The sequence below is a fragment of the Vigna angularis genome, chromosome 3 (genome assembly GCF_016808095.1).
Source record: "Vigna angularis cultivar LongXiaoDou No.4 chromosome 3, ASM1680809v1, whole genome shotgun sequence".
Taxonomy (NCBI): domain Eukaryota; kingdom Viridiplantae; phylum Streptophyta; class Magnoliopsida; order Fabales; family Fabaceae; genus Vigna; species Vigna angularis.
In genome coordinates this window covers 36,834,782-36,853,798 of record NC_068972.1, presented here as the reverse complement: position 1 = coordinate 36,853,798, position 19,017 = coordinate 36,834,782, and the positions used below count along the sequence as shown (strand labels likewise).

Genomic DNA, 19,017 nt, shown 5'->3' with positions numbered 1-19,017 from the left:
TTGCAAAACAAAATAAAATATTAGTAAAAAAATTTTAACTACATTAATTTTATTTGAAAAAGTTTACTAATGATTAAAGTACCAATTAGTAAAAACCTATTTAATTATAATAATTATTAACATAATTGAGACAAAATAAATAAAATTGAAGTTGTTGTATTAAATAAATGTTTTATTATATTAAAAAGGATATATGAACATTTTATACATGAAAGGAATTATAATAAATGTAAAAGACGAAAAAAGAAATAATGATATAAATTTTTGATTGATTATGAAAGTATGATAGTATGATGTTATTCTTCCTTAAAAGGCCTAACAATAGGAAGGAGAAAATAACAAGACAGAATGAAAAGCTGAAAAGAAGAAAACAAGATCCACCTCGAACCTCTCTCCAATTTCATCAGAAAAATTCAAAATTGATTAGGAAGAAGAAGAACAAGAAAAAAAGAAAGAATGAGAGAAGAAGAATCAAATTGGTTCGAAGAGTTACCTTCACCGGAGGAACTCATGCCCTTATCCCAAACCCTAATAAGCCCTCATCTTGCCGTAGCTTTTGACATAACAAACTCTTCCCACCACCAATTTCCACTTCAGCCACCTTCCGCCGCCGAGGACGAACCGGCGCGAACACTCAAGCGGCCCAGACTCGTGTGGACCCCACAGCTCCACAAGCGCTTCGTCGATGCCGTCGCCCACTTGGGGATCAAGAACGCCGTTCCCAAGACCATAATGCAGCTCATGAGCGTCGACGGTTTGACCCGGGAAAACGTCGCCAGCCACCTCCAGAAATACCGCCTCTACTTGAAGCGCATGCAGGGTTTGGCCGGAGGTTCCGCCGCCGACTCCGCCACGGACCACCTATTCGCCAGCTCGCCTGTGCCGCCGCACTTCCTGCACCCCGCTACCCGCCCGGCCTCTGACCATTACCTGCCCTTTGTGCCGGGGTTGCAGCAGCACCGCAATCACCACCACCACCAGCACATGGCGGTGCCTGCTCATTTTGGCTCGCCACGGAATGCGCACTTTGAACTCCCCGTTCTGTCGAGGATGGGAGCTTCGGTGCCGGGTTACGTGGAGGATGTGGAGTCGGGAGGGAGGAAGGTTCTTACTTTGTTTCCAGCTGGAGATGATTGAATGTGATCGATGGGTGATGGCAAGGTTTTAAATTATGGGTGGGGTTGTGATTTATTAGCGTTTTTTTATGTTGTAAAAAGTTGCAGACAAATGTGGTTGATGCAGTTACAATAGTGGTTAACTTCAAAAAGTTGTGACTGAGATTGCTGTTGCTTACTGTTTTTGATGATAACGATGGTTTTTTTCATTGTTGTTCATAGGTATTATCTTTGTTTGTACTGTGTTCCGCCCCGTGAAAGTAATGTTTGATGGTGTATTTTAGGTTTGGTCAGGGTCAAGGATTTTAAGAACTGTCTGTGACCACAATTTCAGGCTCAATCTGAAAGCTTTCGAACTCTTTGCAACCGCAATTGAGGCTGCTTCTGTCTGCAATGATTACGATCTTGACGAGAAGGCATTTTGAAACCTCGGCTAGTGTCTAAGTAGGTAACTCTGTTTTTTAAGAGATGTATCAATTGGTCAGGCTTAGGTTGCATAAACGAGTGTGTTGTAATCATGGGAATTTTGAATTCATTGTACATCCAGCTGTGACGACCTTCCTATAGACAATGGCTAGCTATTTGTAATTAGTTACGTTGTTGGAGAAATCATGTTTTGTTATTCATTTTTTGTGTGGATCAGTAGTTTTGTATATGTTGCTTTGTCCAGCAGATCGGCTGCACTCAAAGCTATCTAGATTCTACGGTGTTACCAATTGTGAAGTTTTATATCAGCATTGGCAGGAACAAGTTTTCTATTTAGGAGGCTGAAGATAGTAATAAGTGAAGTGTGCTTTGTGCTGGTTAGATATCGAAGGAAGCTAATCAAATTGGCCCATTGTTAGATACCGAATGTGCTTTCTTCCCTGTTTCTTGTTAGAATTGTATATTGTTTGGCTCTGTAGAAGAATTAAATGTGTAATGGAAAGCTGATTAAAAGCCAGTTTATATTTCCTTGTTGGTTTAATTTTTCCTAGTTATTTGAAGACAAGAGCACTAGTTTTCATAAATTTCTAGCTTTACCATGCTTGAAAAAAAAATCAGTTCATCTTTTCCTAGTCATAAATATCTTGTTTTGTTAGACAACCAGATTTGCTCATCTACTTAGGTTCCTGTAGTGATTCTTTTCTTAGTGATTTCAATTATTTAATTTGATGGTCAATTTTCTGATGTTCTAACCATTTGTTTGTATTAACTTTCTTTTTTGTGTTCTGAATAACAGTAAGATACATTCGTTGACACATACTGAGATGCAGTAAAACACAGTGCTGGTATCAGAAAGCATAATATTCTTGCGTTTGAGTAACTGAAGAAGCAGTCATGTTCAATATAGTTGGAGTTTTGGCATCACTTAGTTGGCATATGAAATTGTGATTGACTCACTAAATCAAATGGAACAATAGGATTGTCAAAGAACTTACAAAGACTAAAGTTTTGGCTCTTATAATTTATTTTATGCAACATGAATGTCTAGTTGCTCAGTAACATGGTAGCTGCATCTGCAACGCCACTCTTTTCTTCTTCTTGAGTTCTCTGTCTAATTTTTCAGAGTTTCAGTAATCATGTCATGCTCCTTATGTTTTAATATCTATATAGAAAATGACTTATAGCTTCAACATTAAATGGTCATGTGAAATCAATGGCTTATAAATAATTTGTTGTCTGCTTTATTACATAACATGTTTGAATATGTATTCTATTGTTGACCCTAGTTAAAATGTCTTGTGAAAATTACAATCATTTACTCTCTTTTTTTTCGTATCTCTTCTTTCATTACATCATATATCACCTTATATACTTTTTTTCTTATAACTTTTTTTTCTTGATTAAATTAGTCCTTAAAAAGTCTATGACAATCAATTTAATTCCCTAACACGACAAGAACATTATTCAATTTTGTTCTTTTATTAGAAGATATTTGTTTAAGTTATTGTCTTCATCTATATGTTCATTGCCTCTTTACATCACAAGTCAAGTTGTACACATGACATGTGATAGCTTAAAATGATTATTTTTTATTTTTCAATAATTGTATTACTATAAATTATTTATTTTAAATTTAACCACTTAATTGCATATAAAATATTAACAAAGATATTATCATTTTTTTTCTTATTGCTCATATATTTTACCTTCCTTTCGTACAATTTATGATTCATCTTTTCTTTTGTGTCATCAAGTTTTATATCAAGTTTATCATTTCAAATTTAATACTTGTAGTCTAAAGTGTGTTAGTCTTAAGAGTCAATAAGTTATTCGTTTAGGTTCTCATTTCATTTGACAGTTGAAAAAATATCGTATTTTGTTCTACTAAAGTTAGAATTTAAAACTCTTATATAGAACATATTAAAGTTGTATGTTGTGTATCTAACTACATCGTTGTATATTTAAATGTAGCTGCAAAATTTGCATATGTATTTGCTCGTGTAACTATTGAACTAATTTATGAATATTTATCCATCATTCATTAAAATCAAGACATTACTAATAATATTTTTTAAGATTTAAAATTAAATTTTATATCTAAATCAACTTATTAACTTATATGTTATCAAAATATTAAAACTTTTGGAACTTATGTTTTAAATTCTTATGACATTTAAAAGCATATTTTAAAACTTACCTTTAATATTAAAAGTATTTAAATTTTAAATGATGAACTTGGCATAAAGTTAAGATAAACAATAAAAAGTGTGAAATGATAGTAAAAGATTAAATTGAAAATGACATTCGTGATATAACAGAATTTGTGAAAAGTAAAAAATACTGTTCAACTTCAAATAACACATAAACATCGACGTTAACTTTATAAAATCTCTTTAAAAGAAGGATGAAATTGTATTATTTTTTTCTTAATCAAATATTTTTTTAATAATTATGCTCTTAAGGGCTAAAATGATTATGTTACACACTATTATAATAAATTTGGTCAATTTGTAATTTTTTTTATCTCAATATCTGCTCGTGGGATTTTTTACTAATTTACTTTTTACATGTATATTTGAACTTCCCATGTACTCATTTAGCCAATGAAAACTTGATTTGTCTTGTGTTGAAATATTGAAGAATTCATAAAGAGAATGAGATAAGCATTAGCTTCTCAAATTTTAGTTTTATTCTCTTCGAAATCTTATATAAAAATACATCTCTATTAAAATTCACACATTATCAAATTCATATATGATAATATATTATAATATAAGTTTATAAGATTATCAGTATATCTTCCATATTATTTATAAAATCTTAATGTTTCATCTAAAAATAATGAAACTTTTAGATGCTATTTGACTTCCTTCAAAAATAATATCTTTATCATCTTGTTATTTATATATATATATATATATATATATATATATATATATATATATATTTATATTGTAATTAATTTAAAATACCGTCTTATATATTAGATTAGTCAAATAGAAATTAAAAAATTATGTTATTACATTTTAATATACATTCAATTTTCACCATAAACAAAGAAAATTAAAAAAAAATATTAATATCATCAATAATGATGATGATAGAATCTTTTTATTTTGGATAAAAAAAATATCATTAATAATGATAATATAAACAATTTTTTTTACCTTAGATAAATAATTTATTCAGTACAACAAAATATGGCATATTTTATTTTTACAATTTTGATTTGATCAATTTTATTTAAATTTCATTAATAATTGAGGTAAATTATTTGTTTGTTTTCGATAATTATTATCTGTTTTAAGAAATTAACATTAATGTGTAATAAACTTTAAAAAAATGTTTATCTTTCACTTTTTTTTTTTAAATTTAAAATACTTAACAATTCATTGAATTTCAATTTCATATTAACATTGATTTAATTATTATTTTTTTATAAATTATTAAAACTAAATAATACTGAAAAGAGTTACTATAGTTCAAAGTGAAGACAGATTACCTAATTACATCCACATTTAAACCATGGATGCCATGAGATAGTGTAACAAGATATAATTTTTCATATACTTGAAAAAACAGTATTTCACTACAGTTCAGTATATAAAACTGTCACTAGAAGAGTACCACATACCATAAAAATGGAAAACCTAAAATAGGAACATGGGTTCTATAACAGTGCAGAAAAATTGTATCTAACTCTGAAACTCAACAGCTAAAATAACTGCAGCCAAAAGGAAAACTGCCCCCTAAACGTCATCATCTAGTAATTTTGTGAATAATCAAAGCTCAATGGGCGTTGACCGAATGGAGCCTGCAAAGCAGCAAAAAAACAATTAGATAACACAATCACTATTCTACAATCAAAAGGAAACAAAATGTGACAACCCTCTTAATGAAATAATTTTATTATCCTTGCCTGAATGTACATCTATTTCATTCACCTTCCTCCCAAAAACAATTTGATTAGTAGAAGTTTAATGAATAAACCAGTCAAACAATGCAAAATCTATAAGCAGTATGTAACAAAGAGAAAAAAATTTATAAGATAATCATACAGTGTCGTTTATGGTATTTAATGTTTTTAATGTTCAAATAATAGGAACTAAACACCATTGTTCACATTCAACAGCAAAACAAAAATTATTTGCTGCAGATTACCTGGAAAATAGCATGTCTAAATTGGTCATATGAATGTGCATACATCATTGAAGCACTTGGCCACTGCAGGTAAGCAACATCACTAGATGCCTGATTCAGTCCCGTGACACCAAAAGGGTTCATCATAGGACTTGAAGGAGGTCCATAGCCAATCGAAGCTTGATTTGGTGGCATCTGACTCAGTTGATTAAAAGCAGCGTCATAATGCGTGAATGGAGGTTGAACTTGTTGCAAATTAAAAGGTATCAAATTAAGGGAAGAAGGTGGGATACTCCTGGCATACCTGCATTGGTATTGAGATACAATATGATAAACAAACTTCACAATAAAAGTTAATAATCAACTAAAATAACCAGCCGAGTAAAAATTCGGTAGAAAGTTGAAAAGGGAGCAGCTGAGTTAAAAACATGAAAATCTTCTGAGGGGACAAAAATAGAGAGAAAAAAGCAGGCAAGTTGAAAAGTGCCCCAATTTCCATAATGTTTAAGCACGACTGAATATTAGGTTTCATATGGGCTTCAACTGCAACGCAAAACTGCCGCACACTACCAAATATTACAATAAAATGTCTGAAAAACTTAGTGGTGTGGTTCTAACTGTTGACACTGATACATAAATGCAATACAGGTTCATATTTTTGAGTATGCACATAATAGAAGCAAAAGGCGAAAAACCATATGTGCAATTTCTCCATATATTGCTAACACAACTCTCAAAAAATCAAATAACACAGTGCATTCATAGAACAAACCTTCCATAGTTACGATCATAATCTGGATCACTACGGTCCTTTTCCCTATCTCTGAATATGGCAACTCGAGTAGAATTAATATCCCTACCGGTAGCCCACTTTTCAGAATCAACCACAGGGGACTTGCTAGTTTCACTCTCTTCTTTGCCTGTAAGAAAATTTTTCTCTTCTGTTGAAGCCTGGGACTGATTATCATCTGAATCACAACCTCTGGAGCTACTAAAAATGCGTGCTCGTGCCCGATCGTATTCCTCCTTCCTCTCTTCCACACTTCTAAGAAGATTGTTTTTCTTTCCAACTTCATTGGATTCATTTAAACTGGTTCCATTTGGCCTTGGCCTTATGGCAATTTTTATCTGCTCAGGTTTATCATTTTCCAACTGTTTAGCAGGTATTTCAGACAAGCGGACCACAGGATACCTGCTTTCAGCTAACTTTCTGACCATAATCCTGGTTACCTGACCATCTAAACCATTATCTTGAACCATTGTTTGCATGCCATAGTGTTGAGCAACACGATGTGCAGCCAGTCTGAGATATGAAGAAGGGAAATGTTGAAATTCAAAATGCTGCTGATCAGCATTATTCAGGAATCTTTGGATATCCAGCTCCATTCTCAAAACTACGGCAGTGAAACAAAATAGTAGGTAATGAAAAAGGAAAATGTCAAGATGTACAATTACATATTGGATGAAAACTAAAAACAAATAACTCAAAAGATAGCAAGAAAAAGATATTAGTGCGGGAAATTATAGTCATGACAAAAAGAATGACGACAACACACGATCAAAAGAAAACCCCTATACTTTTCATTAATTCTCCTATGTACCAATCCAATCGTCCTCTACCAACCAAATTAGGCTACCCAGTTACATACTTACAGTACAAGGGAAACAACTCAATCTCAGGCTCGGTTCATTTAGGAACAATCATGACCACAAATATCATGGACGCCAATGAAAAGCAAGAGATACACTATTTTCAGAATTTGTGGCCCTTGGCATTTTACATTTTTGTAGGCTTCAGACTTCACTACAAGTGTTGAATTATTATGATATTAAGATGGAAGTTAACAGTTTCAAATTATAACACTATGCTGTCTAAATTATTGAAAGCAAGATTATTACAACCAATTGCAGTATCATGTCACTTAAACCCTATTTCTACACAAGATTAAACCTTTGATAGGTAGGAGAAGTGCTACAATTAATTGGTCCATGGTGGGTACTATCTTCCTAAAAGCTCAAATTATATGCATGCTAGTTCTACACTAAAATTGACTTCAATAACCTCAGAATTTACAGCTTCTTTTACGATCATCCCAAATCAATCCAACAATATTTACATGAAGCCACACATATTTGACTACATACATCTTCTTCGGATTATGCAGTTATCTGTACAGAGCATAGGCACATAATACATCAACAACGAAGCCTTATACTACTTCATGGGAATGGAATTATACCATCATGCTCTATTATCATAAACCATTTTTTCTCTAACATAAACGGGTACAATTCAACAACCTAGGAGTCTGTACGTCTCATTCCCATACCAACTCCTCATAATTGAACATCATATTCAGATTCGAAATTTCTAAGGTAATCCCAATCATCCCAGATCTGACGCAACAAAACCTACCCACAACCCTAACTCTAAATTAAGAACAAAATTGATAAAAATTGGGTCATATCTATCCAAATTAAAGATAAAAAAAACAAATTCACTTCAAGCTATAATTTTGATGCGTACCCATTAAACAGAGCAGAGAAATAAAAATAGCGAACAAAGAACTCAAGCAAAAGAAATTCACAAACGACAAAAAAAAGGTTCCGAAATTAAAAATTGAGAGAAAAAGAGGGAGAGAGCACTGACTGGTGACACGATGACGAGGGTTCTGAAGCGCCTCAACCAAGAAAGGGTCAACCATTGACTCCTTATCTTTGAAAGCAGAAACGTCGGCGTTTGAGATAAAGGAGGAATCCATGGCGTCAAGAAGAAACCTCTTGTGACTGAGAGAGATAAAAGAAAACGGCGGCTTCTAGAAGGTTCTGCCTTTTTTTGGGTTTCCTTCTGATATTAGTCAGAAGGAAGAAGAAAACGTGAAGGAGTTGTGCTTGTGGCCTGACATAGAGAAGAGATAGGGAAAAAGAGGCTCTTGGGTTTTTCTCCACCTCTCTCTGTTTCTCTCTCCAGCAATAAGGAGAGAAAGAGAAATTTTAGATGAAAACAACGGAAAATATATATATATATAAAGTTACGCAAATCTTCGATGTGAAAATGACAGAGATAGAAATAAAATCACGGACAGGGCAAAATCTCCATTACTAGGGTTGGTGTTGTGGGTGTCAAAAACAAAATCATTAAAAAAATATGTTATCTTTTTCTTCTTTTTTTCTTTTTCTTTTTACACAAATCTATCTATTATCTAATGCAAATATGTTATTTTAGTTTTGTGTATCTTATCCTATATCCTATATTTTATTTTATAAAAAGATTCCTGCTATACACGGCGTGAATCGAGGTATTGGTTCTTTTTTTCTACCTAAATTTTAAAAAAGTATTAATTCGTAAAATTATATAATATATAAGATTGTTACAATAAATATATATTTTGTTCAAATCAATTAATGATTAAATTTAGTATGATATTTCTGTTTAAGATGATAAGTGATTTATTTTGATTTTGTGAAATATATTTTGTAATTGTTGTACTTTTTTTTAAAATTTGATTGATAAAATATATATTATACCTATCTAGTTCAATAAATACAATTGCATTCAATTTTACTAATGTAAAGTAAGAGAGAGATGTTTTGAGATATATTTATTCATATAAATAATGTTAATATATGATTAAATCTCTATGATTTAATTAGTTCATGATATTTCTTAATATCATATATTTATAAAATGTTTGGTATATTAGACAAGATATTATATAATTGTTATTTTTTTATTAATTATCATATATATGTGATAAGTTGTTATATTTGTTGATATTATCGTTTCTTATAACAAATTCAAACAATCCAAAAATCCTATAAATACATATGGTATTACACTAGAATGTACACACAATCTTACTCATATTACACTTAATAGTCTCACATCGCTTAAGAGTCATAACTTAAGACAATTTAAATACTCCTTGAGGTTTTTAGATGAATTGTTCCTTAAGCCCTTCATTGCAGATAACTAATCATTATTTGTAGACTTGATTGGGAGTTTAAGCGGACAATACTTCAGATGTATAATTCGCTACGCGCCCCATCATTGGATACTCGTATAAAAAACCTGCAGATTTTTTACAACCCACAAATACCAGTTGGATATCCGTTTCAACTCCCAGATATTTAAAAAAAAACACAAACTAAACGAATGCAGTTAGAATCGAACATCAATACGAACCGAGTACTAGTGCAAGACCGTTCGGTCATTAACTGAAAACTCCACAAAAATAGAACTCAGTTAAGACCGAACACAAGAGAAAGACCACCCACACCTAATATCGAACGGTCATGAACTAGTAAGACTTTAAAGAAGTCGAACCCAGTTAATGACTGAGTACCTGAACACGACCGAACGATCAACAACGAATGTTCCACATTCTGCATAATTCTGCACAAATATCTGCAGAATTATGAACAACTCCTAACTTTACCAAAACTGAATATTTTTCCCAACTTCTAATTCCCCATACCTTAATCATATACCAATTTACATTATTCCAAGGGTGTCTAAACCTTTATAAACACTTTCAAAAGGGTTTGCTACCAGATTCATGATCCAAAACTGTATAATCATCAACCTAAGGACTCAAATTCAATTCTACTGGTTTTTGGCATGGTTTGAGGGTCTTAGGGATTCTAACAAGTCCTAAACAACTCATCTAAGTTCTCCCCAGTGAACAATTTAACACCTAACCCCAATTCCCCACTTTTGCTACTCCACTTCCTTAAACACACTCAAGAACAACACCAGCCACTCAAAGCAGAATAGTTTTACACGGTCACAAGTTATATCATCTCATACAACTATACAATTCACACGAGCACTCAATTACATACCCATGCAAACTTCCAAACAGCATTACACAACAGTACAGTTCAACAACACACCAACCAATTAAATTAACTAGCTTCTCTTACCTCTTAGCCGAACCGAACAACTCAACAACTTTAGAAATTTTGCTCTCAACACCAGAAAATCCTAAGAATACCTATAGTTTGCCGATTGATGATAAGAGACCACTCAAAGGACCAAGATGAAGTTAGAAAGAGAAAAGAAAGACTGTTGAACACATGCAAACAGAGATGCTCTTTCATGTGCCAGAATTTGAAGAAACCAACAGAAATCAAAGAGAACGAAACTTACCAACTTTAAACACAAAATTGATCGGTGGAAAGGGAAGCTATAGACACCAGGATTGCTTAGGTACGACCATAATGTTGAAAAGATGAACTGAGATGAAGAAATTCTAGAGAAAAGGAGGAGAAAGAAGAGAGTAGAAGTTTTGGAGAGAGATAGTTGTATCAGAAAATGAGACAAAGCTTTTAAATCTTCAATTTATATATTAGTATTATTTTAATATAAATTACTCGGTCTCATTATTTGCATACACCTGTCCACTCCAAAATCTCGGTTCTTACATGTTATGCTTTGTAAAATAAAAATCTACGTGATTTAATTCCCATAAATTCCCAATACACACACACACACACACACACACACACACACACACACACATATATATATATATATATATATATATATATATATATATATATATATATTTAAAAAATGGGGTCGTGACACCCTCTCTACTATGATAATTCGCCCATGCCTTAACCTTTCTAAAGGATCTATGAGTCAAGAAATAATGGATCAACTAGTTGCAAACTTGATGGAAAGGTTGATACCACAATTAATTGGTAAAATAAATGCACAAGTTATTAATTAGTTGAAGTGTTAGTTTTACCAATGATAAAAGTCCACAAACTTCTTTTAGTAGTAGAATGCATTTCAGCAAAATGTAGTTCTACTTATGGTTGTGTTTGCACAAAAGATAGTTTGTGTCAATGAAGACATACAAAAGGTGGAAACACACATTATTGTCATAAAGGTTTTCCTCTTCTAAAAATTATTGGGGAAATGATTTTAAGAGGATCAATCATGCACCATGTGGTAGTGCATGATGATTTTACTAATGTGGTTGTTGAAGAAATTTGATGTGCCATTGCTCCAATACCTATCCCATAATGGAAGTTGAATTAGCGAGAGAGACAATTAGAATATTCATTTTACAATGTATAACCTAATTAAGACAATTTTAAAAAATCATGTATGTGTATGTGTATTATGTTTATGTGTACATATCCTCATGATATTATGAAATATCTCTAATATATATACAATTAATATTTTATGATATAATAACTTATTTTTATATTTTATTGTATCTCTAAGATATTATGATATTATAAGGTATTATATCATAATTGAATATCCAACATTTCCAAGATATAATATATTATTATTCAAGTAACAAAATTTGTTTAATATATCTATCTATTCACTCCTAATATTGGAAGCTTATAAATATAATATCCCACCATAAGACATAAAGACTCATATACAATACTTAATGGTTGATACTCAACTATGAGACTAAACACTCATATTCATATCTCTTATTTATTATTGTTTTACTACATATCCTATCTTATTGACTTGAGTATCAGAGAACCTTTTGCAGATTAATCTTCCTTTTTTGTTTCCTTCAAAACTTAAAGGTATGTCATCACAGGAAGCAATAACTTAGCTCTTAAAAGCCTCATAATCAACCTTAGAGACATCTTGATCAAATCCGTTAAGAATATTTGACGTCCACTGTAGGGCTTGGGTAAAATTATTCTCAAACCATTAGTCGTATGGTAATGTACTACAATTGAATATTGGATAATAATGATGTATTTTTTTTCCTTAGCTTGATTTTTGCCCTTATGGAAGCTTCTTCCAAGCAAAGTCATAATGAGACGCATTTTATAAATAAAATATTCTCTTTCAAAGTAATTGTTTTATTACTCTTAAACACTTTATTATCTTATATACTACTTTAGCCAAAAGGCTTTGAAATTATTATATAAATGTTAATTTTGAGATCACTCAAAATTGAGCGGTTGAAAAACATCAAAAAATAATATACAAAATGATTTGGTCGAAGATTGTTTGGAAATAAACAATCAATAACACAATAATCATACGTGAGAAACATGATAGGCGACACAATAAAGGCTTATACATTAAAAATTCCATGAATTCCATAAGTGTTCTTCTATTCAATAGATGAGTTACATATAATTGTTACACTATAGGGGAATGGATATACTCATATTGTTCCACTCGTTAAAGGTCAAGTGTGTTGAGATTGTTGATAGGGGGAGTATTGGTTTAGTTGAACCTATAATTTCAGAGCTTCTGGTTTTTGATGATGACAACACATAATTAATAACACATGTGTTTATGTGTTACATGTTGATTACTTTCATGATTATGATTATACGAGAACATGTTTGTATTGTGTTGATCATTGAAATTCACTATGTTATATATGAGATTTAATCTGTGATTGCATGAAAATTGTTTTAGAAAAGAAAAATCACATGCACTTTAGTTGAACTTAAATTATGCAGCAAAACAACAGTTTTAAGTCGACTTCATTATGAAGTAAGTCGATTAAAACTCGTGGCTTTGCACAAACTTTTTCAAAGTGTGCTGTGAGAATTTTTGAAGAGAAAGTTTTTCAAAACTATGTTTTTAACTGTTACAAAGTCCACTATGTGTGCAAGCCATTCGACTAAGTTTGTTATGTTTTGAAATTCTGTTAATGCTTGTCTTAAAGTGTCTAACGACTATATTTTTAAATGTTTGGCCAAGCATTAATTGTGAAACAACTGCATTAATTGCGTAATCAATTAATTATTATGACTGCTACTAATTGTTATAACTGTCATGACTGTATTCAACTTCATTAGTGGCAAAGTCGACTGAAAAGCGTCAAAATTGTGAAAAACTATATATTGACGCAAATTTGAATTCTGTAAATAGTTTTGAGAATCTAACGAATTGTGTGATAATTTTCATATTAGTGTTATCTTACAGCTTTGGGAAAAGCTCCAAGAACTCTTAAAGAAGACCGTGGTGTTCATCTTTGGAGATAGCTTGAAGAGTAAGGATTGTGTGCTTTTAGTGTCTGATCAAATTTGCACTGAAGGTGTCTGTTTTGGTGATCAGGAATTCAATCTTGTGAAGATTGATGATGTTGCCCTGTTGTGACTATAGGAAGAGGATGTGTTGCGTTCTGGACTTTGAGGGGTTTCTCAAAGGGTTGAAGACGGCAGGAGAGGGGACATCTTGCTGCTGGTCTTTGTGTGTTGTATGCCTATATTTTGATTAGAGGGTTAGAGAGATGTTTTATATTTTTTACGTGGAGGTCTCTATAAAAGCCTTGTTGTAAAAACTTTGATCATTATAGTGCATTTGCTTCCTGGTGAGGAAGGACACTGGATGTAGGCTTGGCCGAACCAGTATAAAAAGCAGTGTTTGATTTTTCTATCCCTACACTTTTACTTAATCGACTATGTACTGCGTTTAATCAACTTTATTTCCGCTGCACTTAAAAATCTTTTTCTTTGTGTTTCAAGAAAGTTTTTAAAGTCATCTACTTTGCGAAAAAGATTTAAAGAAAACATTGTTTTTGTATTTCACCAATCCACCCCCCTCTTGGTGTTGAAAATTAAGCCATTCTTTTTTAACAAAGTGAAACTTATTCTGCCTCCACAAAATATTCGAGCTCGATGTGTCATGGCATTAATTGGTGGAAATACAATTGATTAAGACAATTTAAAAAATGACTGCAATAAAAGAATACAAGTTATTATTATGAGTTCTAGTGAAATTAGTGATCAATACTAATTTCGACAAAATGGTGTTAGAAGATTGGTTTCACGTGTATAGATTCCTCAAAGTACTTCAACTCAACCAAACCAAACACCACAACCACTTTTACATTATGCTTTCCTTATATCCAAGACTCTCACTTCACAGCCCTTGTCACTAGAAAAAAACCAAAAAACATCATCCTCTATCTCTCTATAAACCAAACCATCAAAGGCCATTTTCTTTAAGCCATAATATATTAATTCAACCAACTCACTCATCCCACCCCCATGGAACCAAATTTCAAAAGAAGATCAAATTTGATCTCAAATCCTTCCTCTAAGCAAAACAATAATATCACCACCTCAATCGTTGGAAATATAGCTTCCTCCTTTATGGTCCCTCTAACATTGAAGAATTGAGCTTCATCGTTGCCATGCCCAACCTCTCCTATAACATGTTCGACATCGATCTAAATAAAATTCCGAGTGATTCAGATCTAAAATTGCTCCTACATACGACATCGAGATTGGTGGTAGTGATCAAGGACCCAAATTGCTTTGTGGTAGAGAAAATTACGAGAATAAGTGTTTTGGAGATACTAAACTTCATCAACAAGCTTATCACCTCATGTTGCATGGAGGAAAGGATGATGGTGTCTAATGTAACACCCCGATTTAGGCATTACAATTCATTTTCCACAAAAATACATATATAATTTTTCTTTAACAATTTCCAACACCAACAAAATATTAAGTGCTTTATTACAACACAAGTCTTCTAAAATAAAATTTCACACAGTTCATAAACTTCTGAAATTTAAAATTCCACACAGTTTGAAATTTCAAACATATTTATTTAGGAATTCCCCATGTCTCTTTTTCCCCACAGATCTCTCATCTTCTAAGCAAGTCCAGAACCATCTGCTAATTCATCTGAAATAGTTTCTGCTCCCGTATAATATCACACATTATACGATCATTGCATTCACATACACAAACACAAACAGTAGGGTGAGCTAACCAAATCAAGAAATAAACATTATCCACAATCTTACTAACATCACAAGTGTGGTAATCAGTCCAATACATGCATCTCAAACATACTAAAAAAAAAACAACTATTATACTGATACTTTATAATATTTCTCCAGTCAAAATCATCAGTCGATTTACTAGAGTTAATACAACATATTATTAATCTGCCTACTTACCAAAGCACAGCAGTCAACAATCCTTCTGTCTACTTACCAAAGTAGTATAACCATAATATATTGATTACTTACCAAAGTAATCTAACAAGGTGATTTGTATTATCTACTTACCAAAGTAGTACAACAAAGTGATATTGTCTACTTACCAAAGTAGCACAATAAGGTGATATCGTCTACTTACCAAAGTAGTACAACAATGTAATATTATCAACTTACCAAAGTAGCATAGTGTGGAACACTCCGCCTACTTACCAAAGCAGTGCGGTTTATGTCAAATTCACCTCTCATTTTCCCACCTACTTACCAAAGTAATGTCCGACTTCAAACCTCTCCCCTCCCGACTTACCAAAGTCGTAGGAAAATAAATAAAATTTCAAATTTACAATTATGGCAATAATGCCTATACCACCCATCCAAATTTACCATCAACTTATTTACAATTCATGATTTAACTCAAATAATGATTACAACTCAGAATATTCAATATAACTTAATTTTCTAATATAGAATGTATTATATTACTCATCCTCCAATCTCCAAAATACAACTACACATACAATTTAAGAATATAATTATCCAAGTTTTTACCCAATACAAATAAATTTACTATTTCGTGAAAATATTACTCTTCACTCATATCATTAATTACAGATCTGAACCAATCAAACTAATAAACAACATGTTTAACTCATATGGTAAAATTTTCAGTCCAATCCAACGATTAATGAGGTGGAAATCATAATTTTTGTATAAATGATCCAAAAACATAAATTAAGCCATATTAGGATCCCTGAGAATATACGAAATTAATATCTCTAAATCTGTAACTCCGATTTAAAATCTGAACGGTCCACGTATGTCACTATCTTTTAGGAACAACATATTAAAATTTCAGGGTAATCCAACGGTTAACTAGGTAGATATGGAGGTTTTACCGAGGTAACTCAGAGACAAAAACTTAAGTGGTTCTCGGTTAAACTCAAAATGCGGAATGAATTCCTCTAAGCAAAGACATCTAGTTCCCAAATCGGAACGGTCAAGATCACCTAATATGTCTTATGAACTTCATTCCAAAGTTTGGCCTCAATCTAACGGTAAATGGAATATATATGAAATATTTACCATTATAACTTAAGAACAGAATTGCAGTGTTCATCAAATATTTCAAACTCTCGAAATTTCTTTCTCTAAACATAGACCTTAAATTCCAAATCCGATCGGTCAAATTCAAAATCTATGTCTTAGGAATCTCATATCCAAATTTCAGATCCATCCAACGGTTAAATTGACAAGAATTGATGTTTTCCCGAGGGAACTTAGTAACAGAAAATAAGGTGATCATTAACTTATTCCATCATGCGAGACTTATTCCTCTAAGTGCAGGCCTCAAAGTAACCATCCGAACGGTCAAGGGAAAATAATATATCTTATGGTCCACATATAAAAATTTAAGGTCAATCTAACGGTTCACTAGGTGGGAATGTATGTTTCACCGTAGAGACTTAGTATCAGAAATAAAGCAGTCATCAAATTACTCCAGCATGCGGGATTTAATTCTCTAACTACAGATGATAGAATAATAATCCGAACGGTCAAAGCAAAATAATATGTCTTATGTCCCATATATCAAATATTTGGCTACATCTAACGGTAAATGAAGTAGAATTGGACAGTGTACTGAGGTAACTCGAAAAATAGAAAACAATAGGAAACTAAGATTCACAAAAGTAGATAGATAGCTATTGTTAATAAATTCTAATATGCTCCTAATTAGATTCATGATCATGAAATATGAAATTGTAATATCTAAGAGATGGTTTAGCTTCCCCTACCTCTTCTCCTTGCAAGAAATTCTTCACTCTTGATACTCCTAGACCATCACCTTTGCTTGATTTCACTCTCAATTTCAAAGCAAATTCTAACTTAAATCTCCCTTCTCTTTTCCTCCTCTCTTATGGCCTTAATAAGTTTTTATAAAGAAGAATGAAGCCTCCCCGTATGCTGCTTGCAATAATACAATGCAAAGAACAAAAAAACAACAATTGAAAGGGATGGGTCCCCTTTTACCAAAACATGCACCCATGTTTTACGGGAAACATCAACCTCCATGATTCAATATTGTCTTCTTCTTTCCATATTAGTATTAATATTTTTTTTTTATTATTATTATTAATTTATAATTATGTCCCTCCTTTTAACCAAAGATGGCCAGCACAAATTGCATCAAATTTAAATAATTAAAACAAGAAAAACCAAGTTAACAAAATGGTAGAAAATATATACAAACAATAGTCTTTAACACCATAATTAATTATTCAAAACCACAACATACATAAAATTACTTTTATTTTTCTATAGGTCTTACATCTAAAACCATCATCTTGTAATTTTTTGGCGTTTAAGACATTGGCGAATAGTTACCTTGAGCAGAAACACACACACAAAATAGGTTATCGACTATTGTAAAGAAAGTGTACATAAGGTCAGATGAAAATACATATGAGAATTATTTCAAAAACATTAAGAGCAATACATAAACTCTGATAACATTTCGTTTGTGAATTATTTTATAAGCGTTAAGAGCAACACATAAGCGCAAATGAAAAGTTATCCAAAAATTATTTTAAAAGCATCAAAAGCAACACATAAACTTGGATGAAAAATCATTCGATAATTATTTCATAAATGTTAAGAGCAATGCATAAGTTCGAATAAAAATCCATTCGACAATTATTTTAAAAGGATTAAAGACAATGCATAAGCTCGGGTGAAAGTCATTTAAAAACGAAAGCATTAATAATAAGGTTTAATGTCTCAATAGGTCCTTATTTTCGTCCCAAATTTGAAATAGGTCTCTGTTATATTTGAAATCTTAATTAGATCCTTATTTTTGTTAATTTGATGCAAATAAATCCTTTCCGTCAATTTCAAAAAACGGCGTTAAGGAGTGCGTGACGTGGCGTGTGTGAATTCAATTTTTTAATACTCAGAAATTTTGAATGAAGTAAATATAGTATAATCCATGCTGAAATTAATTAAATAGAGGGCAAATTTGGAAAAACTGAATGTTTTTTTTGCTGAAACATCTCTGGAAGGGAGAAATCAAAATCAACTTGGGGATTTTTCTATTCTAGGGCTCGTGTCGTGTCAGAGTTGGGAAAGAGTGGATGTTGTTCGAGTGGATGCCCGAGGGAGAATCAAATGCAGAATTCACGTTCAACATGTTCTTCAACTTCCAATGGCTGGCGGAATGGAGAGGCGAAGGTCGTTTTTCGTGGTGCGTCACCCCTTTGTCTGTGTGGAGAGAAAACAGTAGTGAGAACAGCTGGAACGGCTAAGAACAGAGGGAAACAATTGAGGGTGAAGTTGAGGATGAAGAAGATGTTAATTGTGTTGAAGGAGTTGTG

General features: G+C 32.1%; 2 protein-coding genes across 5 annotated transcripts; one reads left to right on the top strand and one right to left on the bottom strand.

The window, feature by feature from the left end:
• The first annotated feature begins 310 nt into the window (after positions 1 to 310).
• On the top strand, positions 311 to 2,741 carry LOC108324967 (transcription factor MYBC1). Of its 4 annotated transcripts, XR_008248090.1 has the most exons (3): positions 311 to 1,161; positions 1,450 to 1,559; positions 2,338 to 2,741. XR_008248090.1 is itself a non-coding variant. In XM_052875505.1 (2 exons), the coding sequence occupies exon 1, from the start codon at positions 457 to 459 to the stop codon at positions 1,135 to 1,137; it is 681 nt and encodes a 226-aa protein (XP_052731465.1). In that variant the 5' UTR covers positions 311 to 456; the 3' UTR covers positions 1,138 to 1,161; positions 1,450 to 2,082. The 4 variants fall into 4 exon arrangements, 2 of the variants coding, with proteins under 2 accessions (XP_052731465.1, XP_052731464.1); XM_052875505.1 differs by lacking the exon at positions 2,338 to 2,741 and having other exon boundaries at positions 1,450 to 2,082; XM_052875504.1 differs by lacking the exon at positions 2,338 to 2,741 and having other exon boundaries at positions 1,400 to 2,082.
• Positions 2,742 to 5,081: 2,340 nt separating this feature from the next.
• LOC108326571 (uncharacterized) lies at positions 5,082 to 8,680 on the bottom strand. Its single transcript, XM_017560142.2, has 4 exons — positions 8,332 to 8,680; positions 6,454 to 7,075; positions 5,703 to 5,985; positions 5,082 to 5,355 (listed from the first exon to the last, which is right to left on the bottom strand). The coding sequence occupies exons 1-4, from the start codon at positions 8,441 to 8,443 to the stop codon at positions 5,305 to 5,307; spliced, it is 1,068 nt and encodes a 355-aa protein (XP_017415631.1). The 5' UTR covers positions 8,444 to 8,680; the 3' UTR covers positions 5,082 to 5,304.
• Positions 8,681 to 19,017: the final 10,337 nt, after the last annotated feature.

What these genes read in the sequence shown, in the direction of transcription:
- LOC108324967 (XM_052875505.1), top strand. Translation starts at nt 457, where the DNA reads ATGAGAGAAGAAGAATCAAATTGGTTCGAAGAGTTACCTTCACCGGAG.
- LOC108326571 (XM_017560142.2), bottom strand. Translation starts at nt 8,443, where the DNA reads ATGGATTCCTCCTTTATCTCAAACGCCGACGTTTCTGCTTTCAAAGAT. An exon ending in CCCTCGTCATCGTGTCACCA is followed by an intron (nt 7,076 to 8,331) that starts GTCAGTGCTCTC and finishes TCACTGCCGTAG; the next exon opens with TTTTGAGAATGGAGCTGGAT. An exon ending in TATGATCGTAACTATGGAAG is followed by an intron (nt 5,986 to 6,453) that starts GTTTGTTCTATG and finishes ATACCAATGCAG; the next exon opens with GTATGCCAGGAGTATCCCAC.